Source organism: Zophobas morio, unplaced genomic scaffold (genome assembly GCF_036711695.1).
Source record: "Zophobas morio isolate AGI-343-1 ecotype UQ-CSIRO unplaced genomic scaffold, CSIRO_AGI_Zmor_V1 ptg000012l, whole genome shotgun sequence".
Lineage (NCBI taxonomy): Eukaryota > Metazoa > Arthropoda > Insecta > Coleoptera > Tenebrionidae > Zophobas > Zophobas morio.
This window is the reverse complement of record NW_026972117.1, coordinates 19,714,038-19,730,953: the sequence shown is the minus strand read 5'-3', so window position 1 is coordinate 19,730,953 and position 16,916 is coordinate 19,714,038. Positions and strand designations below refer to the sequence as shown.

General features: G+C 33.6%; 1 protein-coding gene across 3 annotated transcripts in view; it reads left to right on the top strand.

The window, feature by feature from the left end:
* Positions 1 to 16,636, top strand: part of LOC135127977 (uncharacterized) — a 242,239-nt gene extending 225,603 nt beyond the window's left edge. For all 3 annotated transcript variants that reach the window (XM_064054717.1, XM_064054716.1, XM_064054715.1), the window contains 2 exons: positions 4,875 to 5,100; positions 15,959 to 16,636. In XM_064054717.1, the coding sequence (XP_063910787.1) occupies positions 4,875 to 5,100; positions 15,959 to 16,044 (312 nt within the window). In that variant the 3' untranslated portion in view covers positions 16,045 to 16,636. The remainder of the gene's footprint in view (positions 1 to 4,874; positions 5,101 to 15,958) is intronic.
* Positions 16,637 to 16,916: the final 280 nt, after the last annotated feature.

The window sequence follows — 16,916 nt, the reverse complement described above, 5'->3', positions numbered from 1 at the left end:
AACAGATTCACTCCTTTCTGATCACGCTGTACAACTCAAGAAAAGTTTCAGATGATTACGGCATATCATTATCAAATTAAAGTTTACACCATATAGATGATGCATTCGTAAAAAAACACAAATTGACATTTGACAGACTTTTTGAAAAACGTTAATTTTGTTCTTGGAGAAAGTAAGGTTACTAGCCCGCCTTGTCAGTTGTCACCAATACAATTTTAGGTTTATTGTAGACATATTTTGTACCCAATACCGGGTGTCTGGAAAATGGTGAATTAACTCTATGCTACGCTCTTACTAGACAATTGGTCAGTCTAGGTAAAATAGTAAAAAAAATCCTTCTCACATTTTGGTGGAGTTATAATGATTTTAAAACTGGTTCTTTTGCTACGTTTTACAACTAAACAACAAATTCATTATCACAATAACTAGTAATCAAACTTTTAAGTTTTTTAAGTGTCAAAGCTTTCAAAAGCCTACGTTTAAAATGTTCCCAGTTAATTTTCGGTCCTCTGGAGATTTTTTTTGTAAATTATTTAAAGCAATTTTGGGGAACTTTGGTCTTCTATTTTTGGAAAATTCTGACCTGACCTGTTTTTGAGTTATTTTGGGACTCCGTTTTTCTTTTTTTTTTTGGTAAATTTAAAACAATCTTGAGGTTCTTCTTATAATAATAATTTAATAAAATTTCTTAGAGGATACGTCATTTGCTAAAATCAGTCTTCTTAGCAGGTCTCACCTACCTGCTAAATTAAGACTGATTTTGACAAATGAGATATGCTCTAAGAGAAGAGAGGGTGGGTGGGCGGAGTTAGTAACTGCCAAGATAAGACTAATTTCGGAAAATCACATACCCTCTAAGAAAATAAAGGACTGGTGGGTGTTGCTAGTACTTGCCAAAATTAGACTGATTTTGGTAAAAGACCTTACACTCTAAAAAAAAGAAATTTTGGCAAAAGACCTAATCTCAATCTTAACTTAGCAGGTACTAGCACCGCCCACCCACCCTCTCTTTTCTGAGCTAATATTTCATTTGCTAAAATTCAGTCTTATCTTAGCAGGTCCTAGCCCCGCCCACCCACCCTCTCTTTTCTTATACGGTATGTCATTTGCCAAAATCAGTTTTATCTTAGCAGGGACTAGTCCCGCCCACCCACCCTTTCTTTTCTTAGAGAAAATGTCAATGCCAAAATTACTAATGAGTTATCCTGTGGTGTTACGACTGATTTTGTCTTCAGTCACAATTGCTACTAAGAAATCAGAAATTTTAAATTTACTTTTATAAAATTAGGTTTTTTCGTAATCTACATCAGAAATAATTTTTTTATTATCCTTTTGCTACTCCCAAAACCCCCGTACATAACGTACTGAAGAGTTCTTCCGTTTTCCAGACACCCGGTGTTGATGAAGAGTATGTCACGAAAATTAATTGACTTTTTTTGAAGTGAGTCTAAAAGAAATTTGTAGCAGAAAACAGAAGAAACGGTATTTAGCAGAACCAATCGCATTTATAAAAAATAAATAGTCAAGTCCCGCATGAAATCCAGCAAAGCTTTATCGAGTCGAATTCAAAAACGAAGATCCATAATTAAAATTTAAAATCAAATTTTTCTTGGCTTTCTGTGAGAACTAAAAGCTGACTTGAAGCTCAATTCGCTTAGTTTTTTTGTTACCAGGTAAATGTTACGACTAGAGAGCGGATTTCTAGGTTTAATGCTTTTTGTGAAAAATGTAAGCACTTCAAAACTTTTTTATATCTGTAACTATGATACAATTTGGAGTCATTTGACACATTTTTTTTATGCTTATTTGCTTTTTTTTCAATTTTATGCATATTAAAACTTATATGCTTATTTAATGCTTTTTTCGACGAATATGAGTTTTAATGCATATTTTGTTCCAATGTCGGTCTTGTCGGGATGACAAATACTTGTTAGTTAGTCGTATCGTAGCGTATGCATTTTACCTGGACTTGACCATTGAAGTACACTTACTCAAGACCCTTTCTGTGAATAGGTTCCGGTCGTTTGGGTAATAAAATTTTATTATAGGATTAGAAAAATAGTCCATAGATTTTATGACTTTAAATCCTTACTTCCGTTGATAATGAGTTAAAGCTTTTAACCAGATGTTCTTTTTTGGCATTTTGCGGCAAGACCGTTGAAGATTTTCTAGAAAAAAGGATTATTGTACCCAACTACCTACCTTAAAATTTTTCTAATGGAACTTTTAAGTAAATGAACCGTTTATTTCACAACTATCAGTCTATCGCATCTGTCGTAGTACAGTGTTAGTACTTGTTATATGTTGAGTTTTTTTTTGGTAATATTACTAATATTTTAAAAGAATGCCGAAAGTAAAATCGACGCCGGATGAGTGGATAAGGGATTTTCCACAATTAAAATTAGAAAACAACAAAATATTTTGCAGAGCTTGTGTGAAAACCGTAAGCCCACTAATTTTTTTTTATCTATTTTCCTCTGTTAATCCTGTATATGTACGTTGTTTTAGATTCAAAGTGATAAAAAATATAACGTGACGCAACATGTCAGAACGACTCTTCATGTAGAAAGGAAGAAAATGTTTGAAGTTTCTAAAATTAAATAGCAGACCATAAATGAATCTATTGGATCTACTTCCACAAAAGATGAGCAGTTTCAGTTTAATTTCGATTTATGTAAAATGATGATCCAGTCCAATATACCTTTAAAAAAATTGGACAAAGGCTCTCTTCAAAAATTCCTCGAAAAACACTGCAATCGACATATTCCGGTTGAAAGTACTCTCCGAAAAAATTATGTAGGCCCAGTGTTTCAGCAAGTTTACAACGAAATTAAATATCGCATTGGAGATAATTTATTTATGGGTCGCTGTCGATGAAACAACCGATAGTTGTGGAAGATACGTGGCAAGTTTAATTGTTGGAATCTTAAATGAAAATTTCCCTAGTCGAGGGTATGTAGTAAGTTTGAAAATGTTAGATACAACAAATGGCAATACGATTACCAGATTTGTAAATGACAGTCTTACGTCACTATTTTTGCCAAATGCCGTACCGGCGAATAAAATTTTATTGATGATCTCGGTTGCAGCTCGTTATATGTTGAAAGCAGGGAATAATCTAAAAATATTATACCCCAATTTAATTCACTCTACTTGCATTGCCCACGGTTTAAACAGAGTGGTTGAAAGAATACGTTTGCAGTTTCCTACTGTTAATAAATTAATGGCAAATGGTAAAAAGATTTTTGTTAAAGCCCCACTAAGAGTGCAACATTTTAAGGAAAAATTTCCAAACATACCATTGCCCCCAGAGCCGATTATAACGAGGTGGGGAATATGGTTACAGGCCACATTTTATTATGACAAATATATCAACGAATTTGAGGAAGTAGTTACGGAGTTTAGCGAAGATTCTTCTCAATCGATTAAAGATTGCATAAATATTTTGGAAAACAAAGATTTGCGACAAGATCTAGCTTTTCTAAGAAGCAATTATCAATTCGTATGTGAGGTAATAGAAAAGTTAGAAAAATCCAACATGTTCTTGGTAGATGCCATAAACTTAGTGAAAGAATTTAAACAACAAGCAAACGCAGTAAGGGGTGATATTGGTACTAGAGTATCTCAAAAACTTGACGAAGTGTTAAATAAAAATGCAGGTTTCGGTGTTCTTTCCGACGTTGCTCGTGTTTTACAAGGCCAGAAGGTGGAAAATTTGGAGTTAGATTCAACATTAGTTGCAAAATTCAAATTTGCGCCAACAACGAGTGTGGATGTTGAACGCACATTCCCCAATTTTACATTTTAAATGATCGGCGAAAAAATTTTACAGTGGACAACTTGGAACATATTACAATCATAAATTGTTTTAAAGAAAACTGAAATACGTGTGTAAAATATAAAGTCTAGGATTATTGTAATAATATTTTATCCAAAGTTCTAAAAAGTGTTCTTTGATTTGTAATATGATTAAGTTTTTAATGCTTTTTTGCTTAAAATAAAACTTTTTTAATGAAAGTGTTTTGCTTATTTAATGCTTTTTTGCTTAAAATAAAACTTTTTTATTGAAAATGTTGTGCTTATTTAAGCGCTTATTCATAATTTTTTTGTGCTTATAAATCCGCTCTCTAGTTACGACCAAAGTTCTTGATAAAGATTCCAGAATATGCTTTATGCGGTCTTCCTTGTATTAAAATGACTAAATTATGTAAATTTATGTTTAAAAAATTAAATTTGTCAAATCTACCTTGTTTATAATGTTTTTGAACGACATTTCTTGAAATTCAGTGCTGTACTCTTTGTGTTTCGGAGGCCAGGAATGTTCGGTGCAAATCATTTTACAGCTGTATAACATTATATATAAAACAATGTGGAAACATATTTCTTTGTGTAAACTTTTTGGTTGCAGGAAATCGAATCTATACCCGTTTTCTGCTGCATGCTTTGCTATCCCTCTACATTACACCTTTCATAGATTCTGTCTTTCAGTTATTTAATGTTTCCTTTATAAACTTTATTGCATTCTTTGTAATGGATTTATAATCCATACCCAGCCTCCGCTTACTATTCTTACTATACTTTAGTTTTACTAAGAAGGCTATTCGGTGTAAAATTTTCACTCTGCTTTTTCAAAGTTTTCTATAAATGATGCTATTTTCTACTAACTTTTGTTTCATTGCGTCTTCGATTTGTTGTTTCCCGCGAGAGCCCGTGCCTTTTATTTTCTGTAGCTGTACCCTTTTCTGGTCTCGTGAGAACGCCTCTACGCGAGAGTTAAAAAAGATGTTTGAATACCCTCCTATTCATAACAACGCTTTGTTATGCGGTCAAGATTTCGTCGCGTTTCTTCATCCCACATTCTCTTTTCATTCCAGGTGACGAGTCAGGGCGCTCTGATCCGCTACCCTCCCATCCACCACCGCCAGGGTCTGATAACGACGACGCTCGGTTTGCGGTTCACCCTCAGCAGCCGCCACTTCCAGGGTGGCTCCATGAAAGTGAAGTGCATAGCGTCGGTGTCACCGTCACTCTTGCGCACGGACAGGGAGAGCATCGTGCAGAATTTACCCATCAAGGACATGCGAGAGGCCCTCCTTCTCGGTGAGTGGACCACCTTCATCCAATCCCCGTGGCATGGTGTGTATCACGCTGAAGTATCCTCACAAAAGCTCGGTTCAGGCGGTGTTAATGCAAGCGGGTTGTTCGAGTGGACGGGAATTAATTTTAGCGATTTCGTTGGGATTGTTAATTTTTTCGGTTTTAATTTTTATCGGCGGGAATTTGCTGATGGAATTTTATTTTGGGGAATGCGGGATGAAAAGTTATTTTATCTAAATTGAGGGGATTATAAAAGATTACCAGTTGGGGTTTTGATAAAGCGGTTGATTTTTTTTAATGCCAGTAGTATTAAATACAGATATATGTAGCTTTCAAAGGTAACAATCACAATTTTTGGATTTGCGTTATACGAGATGGACAAAAAGAGAAAACTGTACAGTAGTAAAGTGCACGCTCACATAACGCTTTTAGTAGGAACCTAATTGGCACAGCAGCACTACTCAAGTCCTACATTTGACAGCCGCTTAACAGCTCACGTGGGCTGATTTATCACTTCTTACTATAAAGAGTGGAATTTAGGCTAAAAAACAAAACAAACCCTAAAGCAGATTATCAAAATGGGGGATTTAGGCTCGAAAATGGCAAAATAGGCGCTTTCGGCAAGTTTTAGAAAAAACGCGTTTGCTTTTCTTCGAGATCTACATTTATTTTATTATTTTACATAATCAGCGATCCTAATCTTCGTTAAAATTTGCATAACAAATTGGATATTTTTCTAAATTTTCGACCGAAAAAATTTTCCTTTTGTCCATTAGGACATTTTTATACATAAAGAAGGATCTGTCAAACATCACACAATGTCCCATTTGACAACAATGTTTGCCTGATATAAAGCGAAGGGGTGGGGGAAATTTAAAGTCGGGCAGAACTTTTTGACGACTGTAAATATGACTTTATTATTGTTTCAGAATCCTAGGAAACCAGAATTTAAAAGTGTCAAATTTCTTAACGTCAAATTTGTAATTTGATTGAATAAAAAATCACCGTGGAGATGATGAAGATAAAATGGGTAATAAAAGCCGCGTTTGCCTAAATTGGTGAAAATGTCATGAAAATGTCACCTGGTGCCGGACTTTAAATTTACGCCATTGTACAACTCAGCAAAAATCGGTGCGAACAAGTACAAAAATTAAATACGCAATTTGTATTACTACTACGCCAGATATCACTAACTGTTTCTGCAAATGTTCTTTATAAATATCTTCTGTGGAAATAACATCCATTGAAACTTCTTTTTCTAGAATTTCAATGCCCCGTGTACTTTTCCGGATGGTCAAATTGAAGAAATGGAGCAACTTTTCTTGGGACAGCTCCAATTCGATGTATGCCAACAAATTGTCGGGTACATTTACCATTGCGCTGATCTAACAAAAATCACTGGCCTTGAAAGGTAGAAGGTCGTAGTGCCGAGTATTTTCTAAATAAAACATATTCTTTAAAAGTACTATCTTCTTCTGTATTCATAAATTTTGTGGATGTTTTATGTTTCGTGGGCTCCAATGTCACTAAGATGAGGTCATCTTTTTATATTATCTCTTGAGCTTTTAGTGTTTTATTTTTTACGAATCTGAAAAAGTCTTGAGTGCTGCAGTGTTTTTTTTTTTAATTCGGAAGACTCTTAGGTACCCATGGTGTATTATTTTGCACCTCATGGAGATTTTTTTTGTAAAATTCTGACGTGACCTGTTTTTAAGTTAATTTTGGACCCTTTTTTTATTTAAAACAATCTTTGGAAAGAATTTGAAAATGCTTTGGAGCTTCTACTGTCTGTTCTTATAATAATTGGATTAAATTTCTTCAGGTATACGTCATTTGCAAAATCAGTCTTAACACCACCCACCCTCTCTTTTTTTAAAGGATATCTCATTAGTAATTTTGGCAAATGACATTCTCTCTAAGAAAAGAGAGGGTGGGTGGGAGGGGCTAGTACCTGCTAAGATAAGACTGATTTTGGCAAACGAAATACTCTCTAAGAAAAGAGAGTGTGGGTGGGCGGGGCTAGTACCAGCTAAGATAAAACTGATTTTGGCAGATGACATACCCTATAAGAAAAGAGGGGGTGGGTGGGCGGGGCTAGCACCTGCTAAGATAAAACTGATTTTGGCAGATGACATACCCTATAAGAAAAGAGGGGGTGGGTGGGCGGGGCTAGCACCTGCTAAGATAAGACTGATCTTGGCAAATGAAATACTCTCTAAGAAAAAAGAGGGCGGGTGGATGAGGCTAGTCATTAGCCCAAATCAGTCTTATTTTAGCAGGTACTAGCTCCGCCCATACGGCCACTCTTTTCTTAGAGTGTATTTCATTTGCCAAAATCAGTTTTATCTTAGGAGGTGCTTGCCCGCCCACCTGCGTTCTCTTTTCTCAGAGGGTATCGCATTTGCCAAAATCAGTCTTATCTTAACAGTAACAGGTACTAGCCCCGCCCACCCACCCTCTCTTTTCTTAGAAGGTATGTCATTTGCGAAAATCAGTTTTATCTTAGCAAGTACTGATGACTAACTTTTACAAAAAATGATCAAAATTAGGAAACATTACGAGCTTACTTATATGCACAAGGCATTAATTTTGAACATCTTCTCTCGTGTTTTGTTGGTTAGACTTTAATGGATTTTTCTTTTATTGGTTTTGTTTTTGTTTATAATTTATAACTCTCTTATTAAATCTTTTTTTTGGTATATTTATTAATGAAAAATAATACTCCTAGCTTGTTTTATTACTAACTAGCTGACCCTGTGAACTTCGTTTCACCTACAATTTAATTTTGAATCTGCAAAACCGAATGCGTTGAAATGTTGCAGATGTTTTTAACATATGATAAGCATAATAAATTTTTATTCAAAATATATTTACTTATTCCCTCCAAAAAATTCATGGCGTCAGCCCAAAATTTTGCCAAATGAATCCTATCTAAAATGTCCAAAATAGAATGAGACTATACTTGTGATTTATCATTCCATTCATATTTTTTAGTTTTGGTTATAGGGGATGTCTCAAAAAAAATAATCACTGAGTCAATTTATTTTATTGATTGAATCAAGAATTGCAAAACTGAATTTTGAAATATTGCAGACGTTTTGAAGTTACTGTTTGACATGGTACGTTTTTAATCAAAATATATCTGTTTATCAAGCCCAAAAACTTGATGACGTCATCTCAAGATTTTGCCGAATAAATCCTATCTAAAATGTGCAAAATATCATCAGTATATTTTCGTAATTTATCATTGCATTCATACTTTTTAGATTTGCTTTTACAGTGACTCAAAAAAATGTATGGATCAGTCAATTTATTTTAGAGAATAGCTCAAGTTGCAGAAATGAATACTTTGAGATCTTGCAGACGTTTTAAAATTATTGTAGGCATGGTAAATTGTTAAGAATAGTTAATTACTCCCCCCAAAAAATTGATGGAACGGCTTACTCGATTTTCGCAGATAATTTTGGGAATACAATACAGTTATTTTTAGTATTACACTGCACCAATCCAAGGTGGTATACGTGTTGATCGTAAATGTTGATTAGGTCATCACAAAATTGTGTGAAGAAAAGACTCAACTTGAAAATGCTGAATATGTTTCATTATACTTTTGGTGAGACGGAAGTTCTGTCGAAACAACGGTCGATCAATTTTTTGACAATGGTTGATATAAATAAAACTCAGTAGATGCTCATACTCGAAATACGAAGTATCTACTCGAATATCAAATCAAAATATTTCTAGTTTTTCTATATAATGCTAATACTTCAGTACGTAACAAATGATGCTCAAGTAGCAACTCGATATAACAAGAAAGGAAAACAGTGACAGTGTCTATCAAGGCAAAACTCGAGTCACTAATATATAAGTTAGTGTGGGGTAGACACCTTGAGATGGGAATGTCTCTGTTAGAAAAAACACACTGCACATTTTATGCATAAATAAAAGTCAATTACCTGAAAAATTTTCGATATTCCCGCTCCTAATGTGTTTTTCAAACTGAATGCACCTTTTGACGACGTTCCACGTTCATGAAAGTATCCATGTTTAGTCAAAATTCACTCTTACAACGATCCTACTCGTTTTCTAAGCTGCTTTACAGACAGCTCAGTCATTTGCCACGCCGATGCTCATTTTTAGATTAAATGCGCACAAAACGCATAGCTAGATGTTTAATTTGTGTCCGGGGAAATGCAATGTTTTCAAGTAGGTACTCAGTACATAGAGTAGATGCTCAGGTATATAAGAGTAATAATGAAGTAGGTACTTCGTACTTCGAATATGAGTATCTATTCAGTTTTATTCGTACCACCCAATGTCTCGCTTCAATGTTTGATTATGTTGATTATGAGCACAACGCTGATCAACTTCCATATCCGAATTACCCATGAAATAATTCATTGCGGATTGACTTCGTGGACCTATGTCAACTTGTCGTCTTCTCGGCATTGTAATGAACTTTATAAAACGACACAGAATTATTTTCACAGTCAATCAGATCTGTAAATTTTGTCTTGAGAATTTTAAAATATTGAAAACTTCAAATTAAATCCTCGAATAACGGTAAAGTTTGAGGTTTTGTCGAAACCAACAAAGTGACTATAGGTAAATAGAATGGCAGATCAAAATTAATAAGACACTTTCGCAATGTGTAACTAAATTCACTTTAACCAAGACTTTTCTTAAAATAAACGACGTTTTTTTTACGAAAAAACAAAGAACGACTTGAAATGCAATATACTTTTCACAATCGCACGGAAGAATTAGTCTTGTATGACACGTTAGTTAGACGACAGGTCCGTCAGGAACGCCAACTATTCAAATTAATTCGAAGTGGCGATCCCCATGCAAAATTTTTAGAATTTTTTTATCTTTTAGCTGAGAGTTTGGTCTTGAAATATTTATGGAAATTCAGAGAAGGTTTAAACGGTGAGAAACAAAAATACTAAAAACAGAAATTCTATTTTCCAATACAACATGTTCTGAACTGTGAAACATTTGATGTCTTTTGTCTTTTTAGAAATAAAAGATTGTCACTTGGTTGTCAAGAAGAAAAGTGCTGTTTTTAGGGTTTTACCGGCAATTATTCGAATTTTTCTCACCTTTTAAAGCTTCCCTAGACCTCCACGGACATTTCAAAACCAAGATAAGACAAATCCGTTCAGCCGTTCTCGAGTTTTAGCGAGACTAACGAACAGCAATTGATTTTTATATATATAGATAATGCACAACGATTAATGACTACTGGTTGTTATGGTTATTTCTTTCAAAAAAAAAAGAAAAGGTGGATTTCAGTCACCGTGGTTACTAAAAAATCAGAAAGTAAACTGGAGGTATTTACGTATTAGGTGCGTGCAGTGCTGCCAATTTTACTTTTATAAAATTAAATTTTTTTATAATCTACATCATAAAGAATGTTTTAATAATTTTTTTGGAACTCCCGAAACCCCCCTACAAAACGTATTGATTATGAAGAATTAATCCGCCATTTTCCAGACACCCGGTATATAAGTCTAAAATTATGTTTGAGATGCTTTTGTTGGAATTAGTATCTATTTTGTGTCGTCGAAGTGATCGTAATAATATATTGCCGCTTCAATCTATGAATCCCAACTTGGCAGAACAGGTTCTGGAGGCAATAGAGAATCCGGTAAGGCTTCCCGGAAGGGTTGGATGCTCAAATGAGCTTTAAGAAATAATTTCTTTACGTTGAAAATTAAATCATTCTTCATATTGAATCCGGATAACTTCAGTTATTAGGCGTGAACCAAACATGTTACGTGAATTAAGTTGGGATAAAATATTTCCAGATGTTTGCTACATTGAACCATGTATGCATGTATTTGATTCGCTTTGGCCATAATATACCTGTATTATTATATTTGACTTAACATTATCATTTCAGAAATTGGGTCACAGACCAAATTTAACTTCGTCTTACATGAGATTACTTACCTTACCATGTAGCAAAGTTGCAAATTTGCCCTAATTGTGCAACAATGTTAATGGAGCTTTGCAACCGTGCTTTGGTAAATATAACCAATCTGAGTGACGTTACTAAGATGCAATTTGAACGAACACTAATGCAAGTCTAAGTTAATTTAAATTGATACGAGAAATATGGATTTTTTTAATAATGTATGGAATTACCTAACGACTCACTGATAAAACGTGCCAGTGTTACATTAATGATTTTTTCCAATATAGTCCATGCCAGTAAATGTGATCAGCAGATAATTTACTAATTATGACGTTTGCAATGTATTGCCCATAAGACTTTGCAGTTTCATCTACTGCTATCCAAATATCGTGAACCCCAATATTTGTTCTAATTGTATTAATCACTTACAAATATACATAGTAAAATAACTAAATAAATAAAATAGCAAACTTGGGACAAGTAATTCTTTTTTAAAGCTGTTTCCTTAGTATTTATTATTTTTCTCAGATACACATTTATATACTATTTTCATCAATTTGTCTACAACCAAAATGAAAAGTCATTTGCCTTAGAATTCGCTCTTTACAGTCTTATTTAGAACATCCTACGACGAATCTCATCTTGTAAGAATAAATTAATACAATTACGCAAGACATAAAACTCTTCTGCTTTCCTGCAAAAATTTATTGATCAGAGCTGTGGATTCCAAGTTGAGATTTCAATTTTAATACAAAACAGCGGTATTTGTAGAATTTCAATATTTCAATCGCTTTTCACAATATAGGGCAGCAGAGTTTTATGTATACAGTAGACATTAAAAGTAAGGAACACGAAAAATACAGGGAAAATACATTGAAACATTTTATACGAGTACAGGTGTTTCATGAGTAATAAAATAACTAATAATGAACCCGACAGAATTGAGAAAACAACTCAGAATACATTTCCAAAGGATCAAAACTTTTGAAATTTATTTAGCGGCTGCTCAAAATCGTACATACAATTATTTTCCAAATGTTTCACCCTGTTTATTGGAGTTTGGTAAACTGTGCTCCACAAAAATCTATCCATTAGCGAAAACTACATCAATGTAATCCCGCACCCGCCTATGATAATGCACAAGGGAACCCATAAATTTTCTCGTACTTCTAAATTAACATTTTCATGTAAAAACGGTAAATTCGTTTGAATAAAATTTAAATAAGAATCCTCATTCAAATTGTCTCCAAAAACACAGAAACCAATAATTTGTTTCCCGAGGGCCACGCACCAAGCGTTTGTGGAATAAGGTGTTTGAAAATGCCCTTCTTTAATCCAGTTTGTGTTGTTTTAGTTGCAATAATGTCAGATATACTTGATAACACCACCTTTGTTAGAAAATTTTGCCTCATCTGGAAAAGAAGTAAATCATAAAAGTAGTTTCTATTAATAATAATAATAATAATATAATTTATTGTCCAACAGAGCAAATATTCCACTTAATGGACAATTTCCAATACTACAAAATCAAAATGAAAAAAATTTTGATGTTCCCAAAAAATTACAGAGTTAATTGTTTAGGATGATTGTGAGTTTTAATTTTTGGGCAAATGTTAAATGATACGAAGACAAAATTTGTTCTCCTGCCAATTGTCCTTTGGTCGATACAAGGATTATTCTTAATTGTGCTAGTCTTCTCATTCGAACATTCATTACGCAGCTAAGTAGTACGCATACATCGGACAGAGGAGGCGAGATCGTCTTTCAGAAAATGTGATCACTTAAAAAATTTGCGCATGGAAGCAGTACGTATGCGTCCTACTTAGTTATGTAACGAATGTTCGGATGAGAAGACGCCTGCACTACTAAAATTAAGGATCCATATGGTTCGAATAAGTATAAGCCCTGTGTTTTCAGAATTTCGGAAAAATGAGTTAAACTGTTTTTGATTTAATAAATAAAACAAACGAAGTAGAAGTTTTACAGTATTTAAAATGTACTCAAAACGTTCATATAAATGTGGGAATACGCTAGTAGAAGCTATATTGACATTAACTTTAATAATTCAGAGCAAAGAGAAAAGCGCTTTTCTAATATTCTAAAATTAATTTGGATCCGAGTGTGACGCAGGTAGAATGTCAATACTGTCATTTGGACAGTAGCTAAAAATGCCGATCACAGCAGAAAATAGTCTATTGTCGTACATAAAATTAACATTTCTTCTTTAATAAAACAAAGGAGAAATAATACGTTGTAGTGTCTTGATCCTGACATTGACCATTTAACTATTAAATTATATCCACCGTATACAAGATATCTCCTTTGCGTCCGTTACTTTATTTCCCTGGTTGGAAGTCATCTTTGCAAATGAAAAGAAAATTTAATTTAGGGTTCTAAGGAAAAGACTAGCGGATCTGTAAGATCTTTTGTCAGTTTTTCCTTTGCATGAAATTGCATGAAATCTGAATTTCGAATAAAATTGGGCTGTTTAATCTATAGCATTGAAAGGTGATTAATTGTGAGTAGTAAATAGCCTTTCATATTGGCAGAATAAATTTAAATAGCTACGACTGAAATTAGGAAAACGACTAACAAACAACTTAATTTGAATCTCTTGTCATTTACGAAATTAATTAGCAACCTGTTATAAATGTGGTGATATTAAGTTTATCACCTGACTTAACTTAACCTAAAAACAGATTATTCACTCTACCTGTCGCATTAAAATATAACTTTAGGTTTAGCTTTATTAACTCAGAAAGCTTCGCAAACTTAAATTGAAAATGTATAAGTTTTAATTTTATCTTTTTAATTGTAAAGCTTGTGGATACGTTCCACCCTTTCGCATTGGAGATCACAAGTTGTGGTGACAAATTTGTGTATACACTCTAAACTGAATCAGAGAAACAAGTGTGTAATCAGCTGGTGAAGCTATCTGGTTGCATTGACAAGTAATTATTTTCTGCCTTGCCCCTCGTTCCATGTCGAATTAAGCTAAGGTTTGCAGCATTCCTCATTGCATTCTAGAATTTCGTAAGCACCAATGTGGAAAATTCGAGTTGCTACAACAATGGTTAAAGTCCTTCTGCGCAATTCGGTATGATATATTAACGTTATACCGTGCGAGCAAAAACATTCTGATTTTGTGTTGACTGGGTCCAACGTCCATTTTTAAGAACAAGAACAAATTTGATATAGACCGAAAATAATTCCGGTATATCCATTCATTATTTTGATGAAACTACTCGTAGCTTTAAAACTATTAATAATCTTTTTTTAGAAATTAGGTTAAGGAATCAACAAATGTCATTTCAATAACAGGTTTTGAAATAATGAATCTTAACTAAAACATTCATGAATCGTGGTTGTTAATTCACCTGATGTCTTTGGTCGTCAAATGGTATTTTATCGAACTGTGATAAAACAGATATTTTCTAAATGATGACAAACCAAACTCAACTCTAAAAATTATATAACTCCATTAGAAAAATGGAATTCGTTCATAACATTGTTAGAAGTCTAACATATTGTACCCATGTTTCTTAAAATCATGCTTATGTCATCAAGATAAAAACTTATTATTTTCACAATTATTTTCCACGACTACATCTTCTATTGATTACTTTTGCTCCGAATGACATCGAAAAACAGACGCCCTCATTTATTATTCCCTGTGAAAAAAATTATTGTGAGTCTTGTCACTTATAATTATTCAGACAACGAATTAATTTTTGATAAGCTTTAATAAAGGCTGCCCGGAGCTAGAGCGGATAAGTTGAAGAGATTTGTTTATCAATAAATTATTCATGAAGATTCTAAATTTAATTGTATATTAAGCTATAAACATGTACATTATTTATTTAAATTTTACTTTAAGTAAAAAAATACTGAGAGGAGAAAGCCTCTTTAGACGGATTTGTTATACATTCCATTACGCTAATTATTACTAGTTGTGGGAGTTAATACTGTTATTTTTAACTAGTGACTTTTTCAAGGAAAGCCAAAAATACACTAACATTGATTTAGTGATTGCAGAACATCGATTAAAATTTATTATGTCATTATGGCCGTTCTATTGTTCTACGAACAGAGTTGCTCTAAATGTAAATATCATATTATCAACGTGTTTGTAGCATAGAACGTGACAAAGCGCTCAGCTTTGAATGTGAAAGGTCGACCCCAACACCTGCGGGTTTTTTCATCTATTTCAGAAACGATCCATTTAATTACGCTAATTTTTTTAATACAGAGTAACGTTACATATTAAAATTAAAAGTACATTTGTCCTCATCAAAAATTACTAACTACACTGACATTCATTTGGTATGCTTCAGAGGCGAGGGAAGTTGGGTTTAAGTAAATTTCAAAAGTAAAGACAGATTTTTAATTTTAAATATCGTAAACCACCGTGTTAATATATAGATTCTGTGAACTTGATGTAGATTAGTCTCAATAAAAATATTTTCTTTGCTTCAACTAAATTCTAACTGATTTCCTTACTGATATTTCCACCATGTACGAATAAGTTCGGTAGCAAAAGATTTTTAACAATAGTTTGGAAATTAATTTCAGTTTGCTATCTGTTTGTGAGGAGCTCCATTAGAAACGTAATTAGTAAAGTTTCCTGTCTTGCGCGATGTACTTGCAGAAATTTATTTCAGTAGTGAACGAGCAATCAGAAGAATTTGATGTAATTTTTGATTTTAACCTTCCACATTTTGGTAATTTCGATAACGTGATATTTCAAGAACTTTTACCACACACCTGTCTGCGTAATGAATGCTTTCTTCATATAAAATAATAGTAATCGTATTGACGTCCTACGAATTTTCCCGCTCGATGACTCGCTTGCATTAATAATAATACACCGAACTTGTGTTCATAAATCGTTAACTCAGCCACGTTCAAATAGTGCCATTCTAACCTCCCTTCTTGTTTCAGTGAAGAGTTCGACGACTCGGTCACCGAAATTGCCCATTCTCCGCCTGGTGACTGTCCTCTTCGTCACAATTTTGGCCCTGACGTAATGTGATAAATTTCTAAAAAGTGAGTGTTACACCCTCAAGATGTCATAAAAGGGAATCCCCTAATAATAACGTGCGGTGATTAACAGCCCCGTAAAGCAGTGATAAAACAAGGGTGGTGTAATAAACTCGTCATTGGATATAATAAAATCTGAAATGACCCCAGTCTTCATCCGCCTCCTCAGAATCAAAAGTAGCATTTATTCTGATCCGAGTGTACCATAGGGCATAGGCGTGCGGCGGACATTGAACGTGTCCAAGACTGTACGTTTTTGTAATGTGATAATTTTTTTTATGTACACTAGTGTATTGACGCTTTCCGCTGTTAAAACTTTCATTGCGGTCTAAATTATGTATGTGAGGGATGGATTTATGTTTCTTTCTCATCCCTTAATGTTGACGTTTATTGACTCTATGCTTTTGCACAATGTAAATATCTGACATAGGCTATACATACAATCAATCATTTTTTTATATAATTAAGCAAAAAAATTATATTTTATTTTCCATCATCCATTGTAAAAAGAAACATATTTTTATCGTTTATCGACGATTAAAGAATATTAAAATAAAATAAAGTGTGACTTGAATGTTACCGGATTTTTTCTTTTACCCACGTTTTATTCATTTTTAACGTTTAACGACACCTCATTCGCTGTAAAGGTGGTTTTATTGCTTGTTCGGGTGGGGGAATTTTGTTAATTTTTAATTAAATGCTGAAAGTTTTATGGTGGTTCTAAAACAGTTGGATGGACCTGGGAAATAATTTATGAGCAGCTAAAAAAAGGTAAGTAACTTTGTTGTTTTCCTATTTTTTCTACACTGTTGGGAGACAACTTCATTCATGTGCGTTATACTTTATTCAAAGGACACGT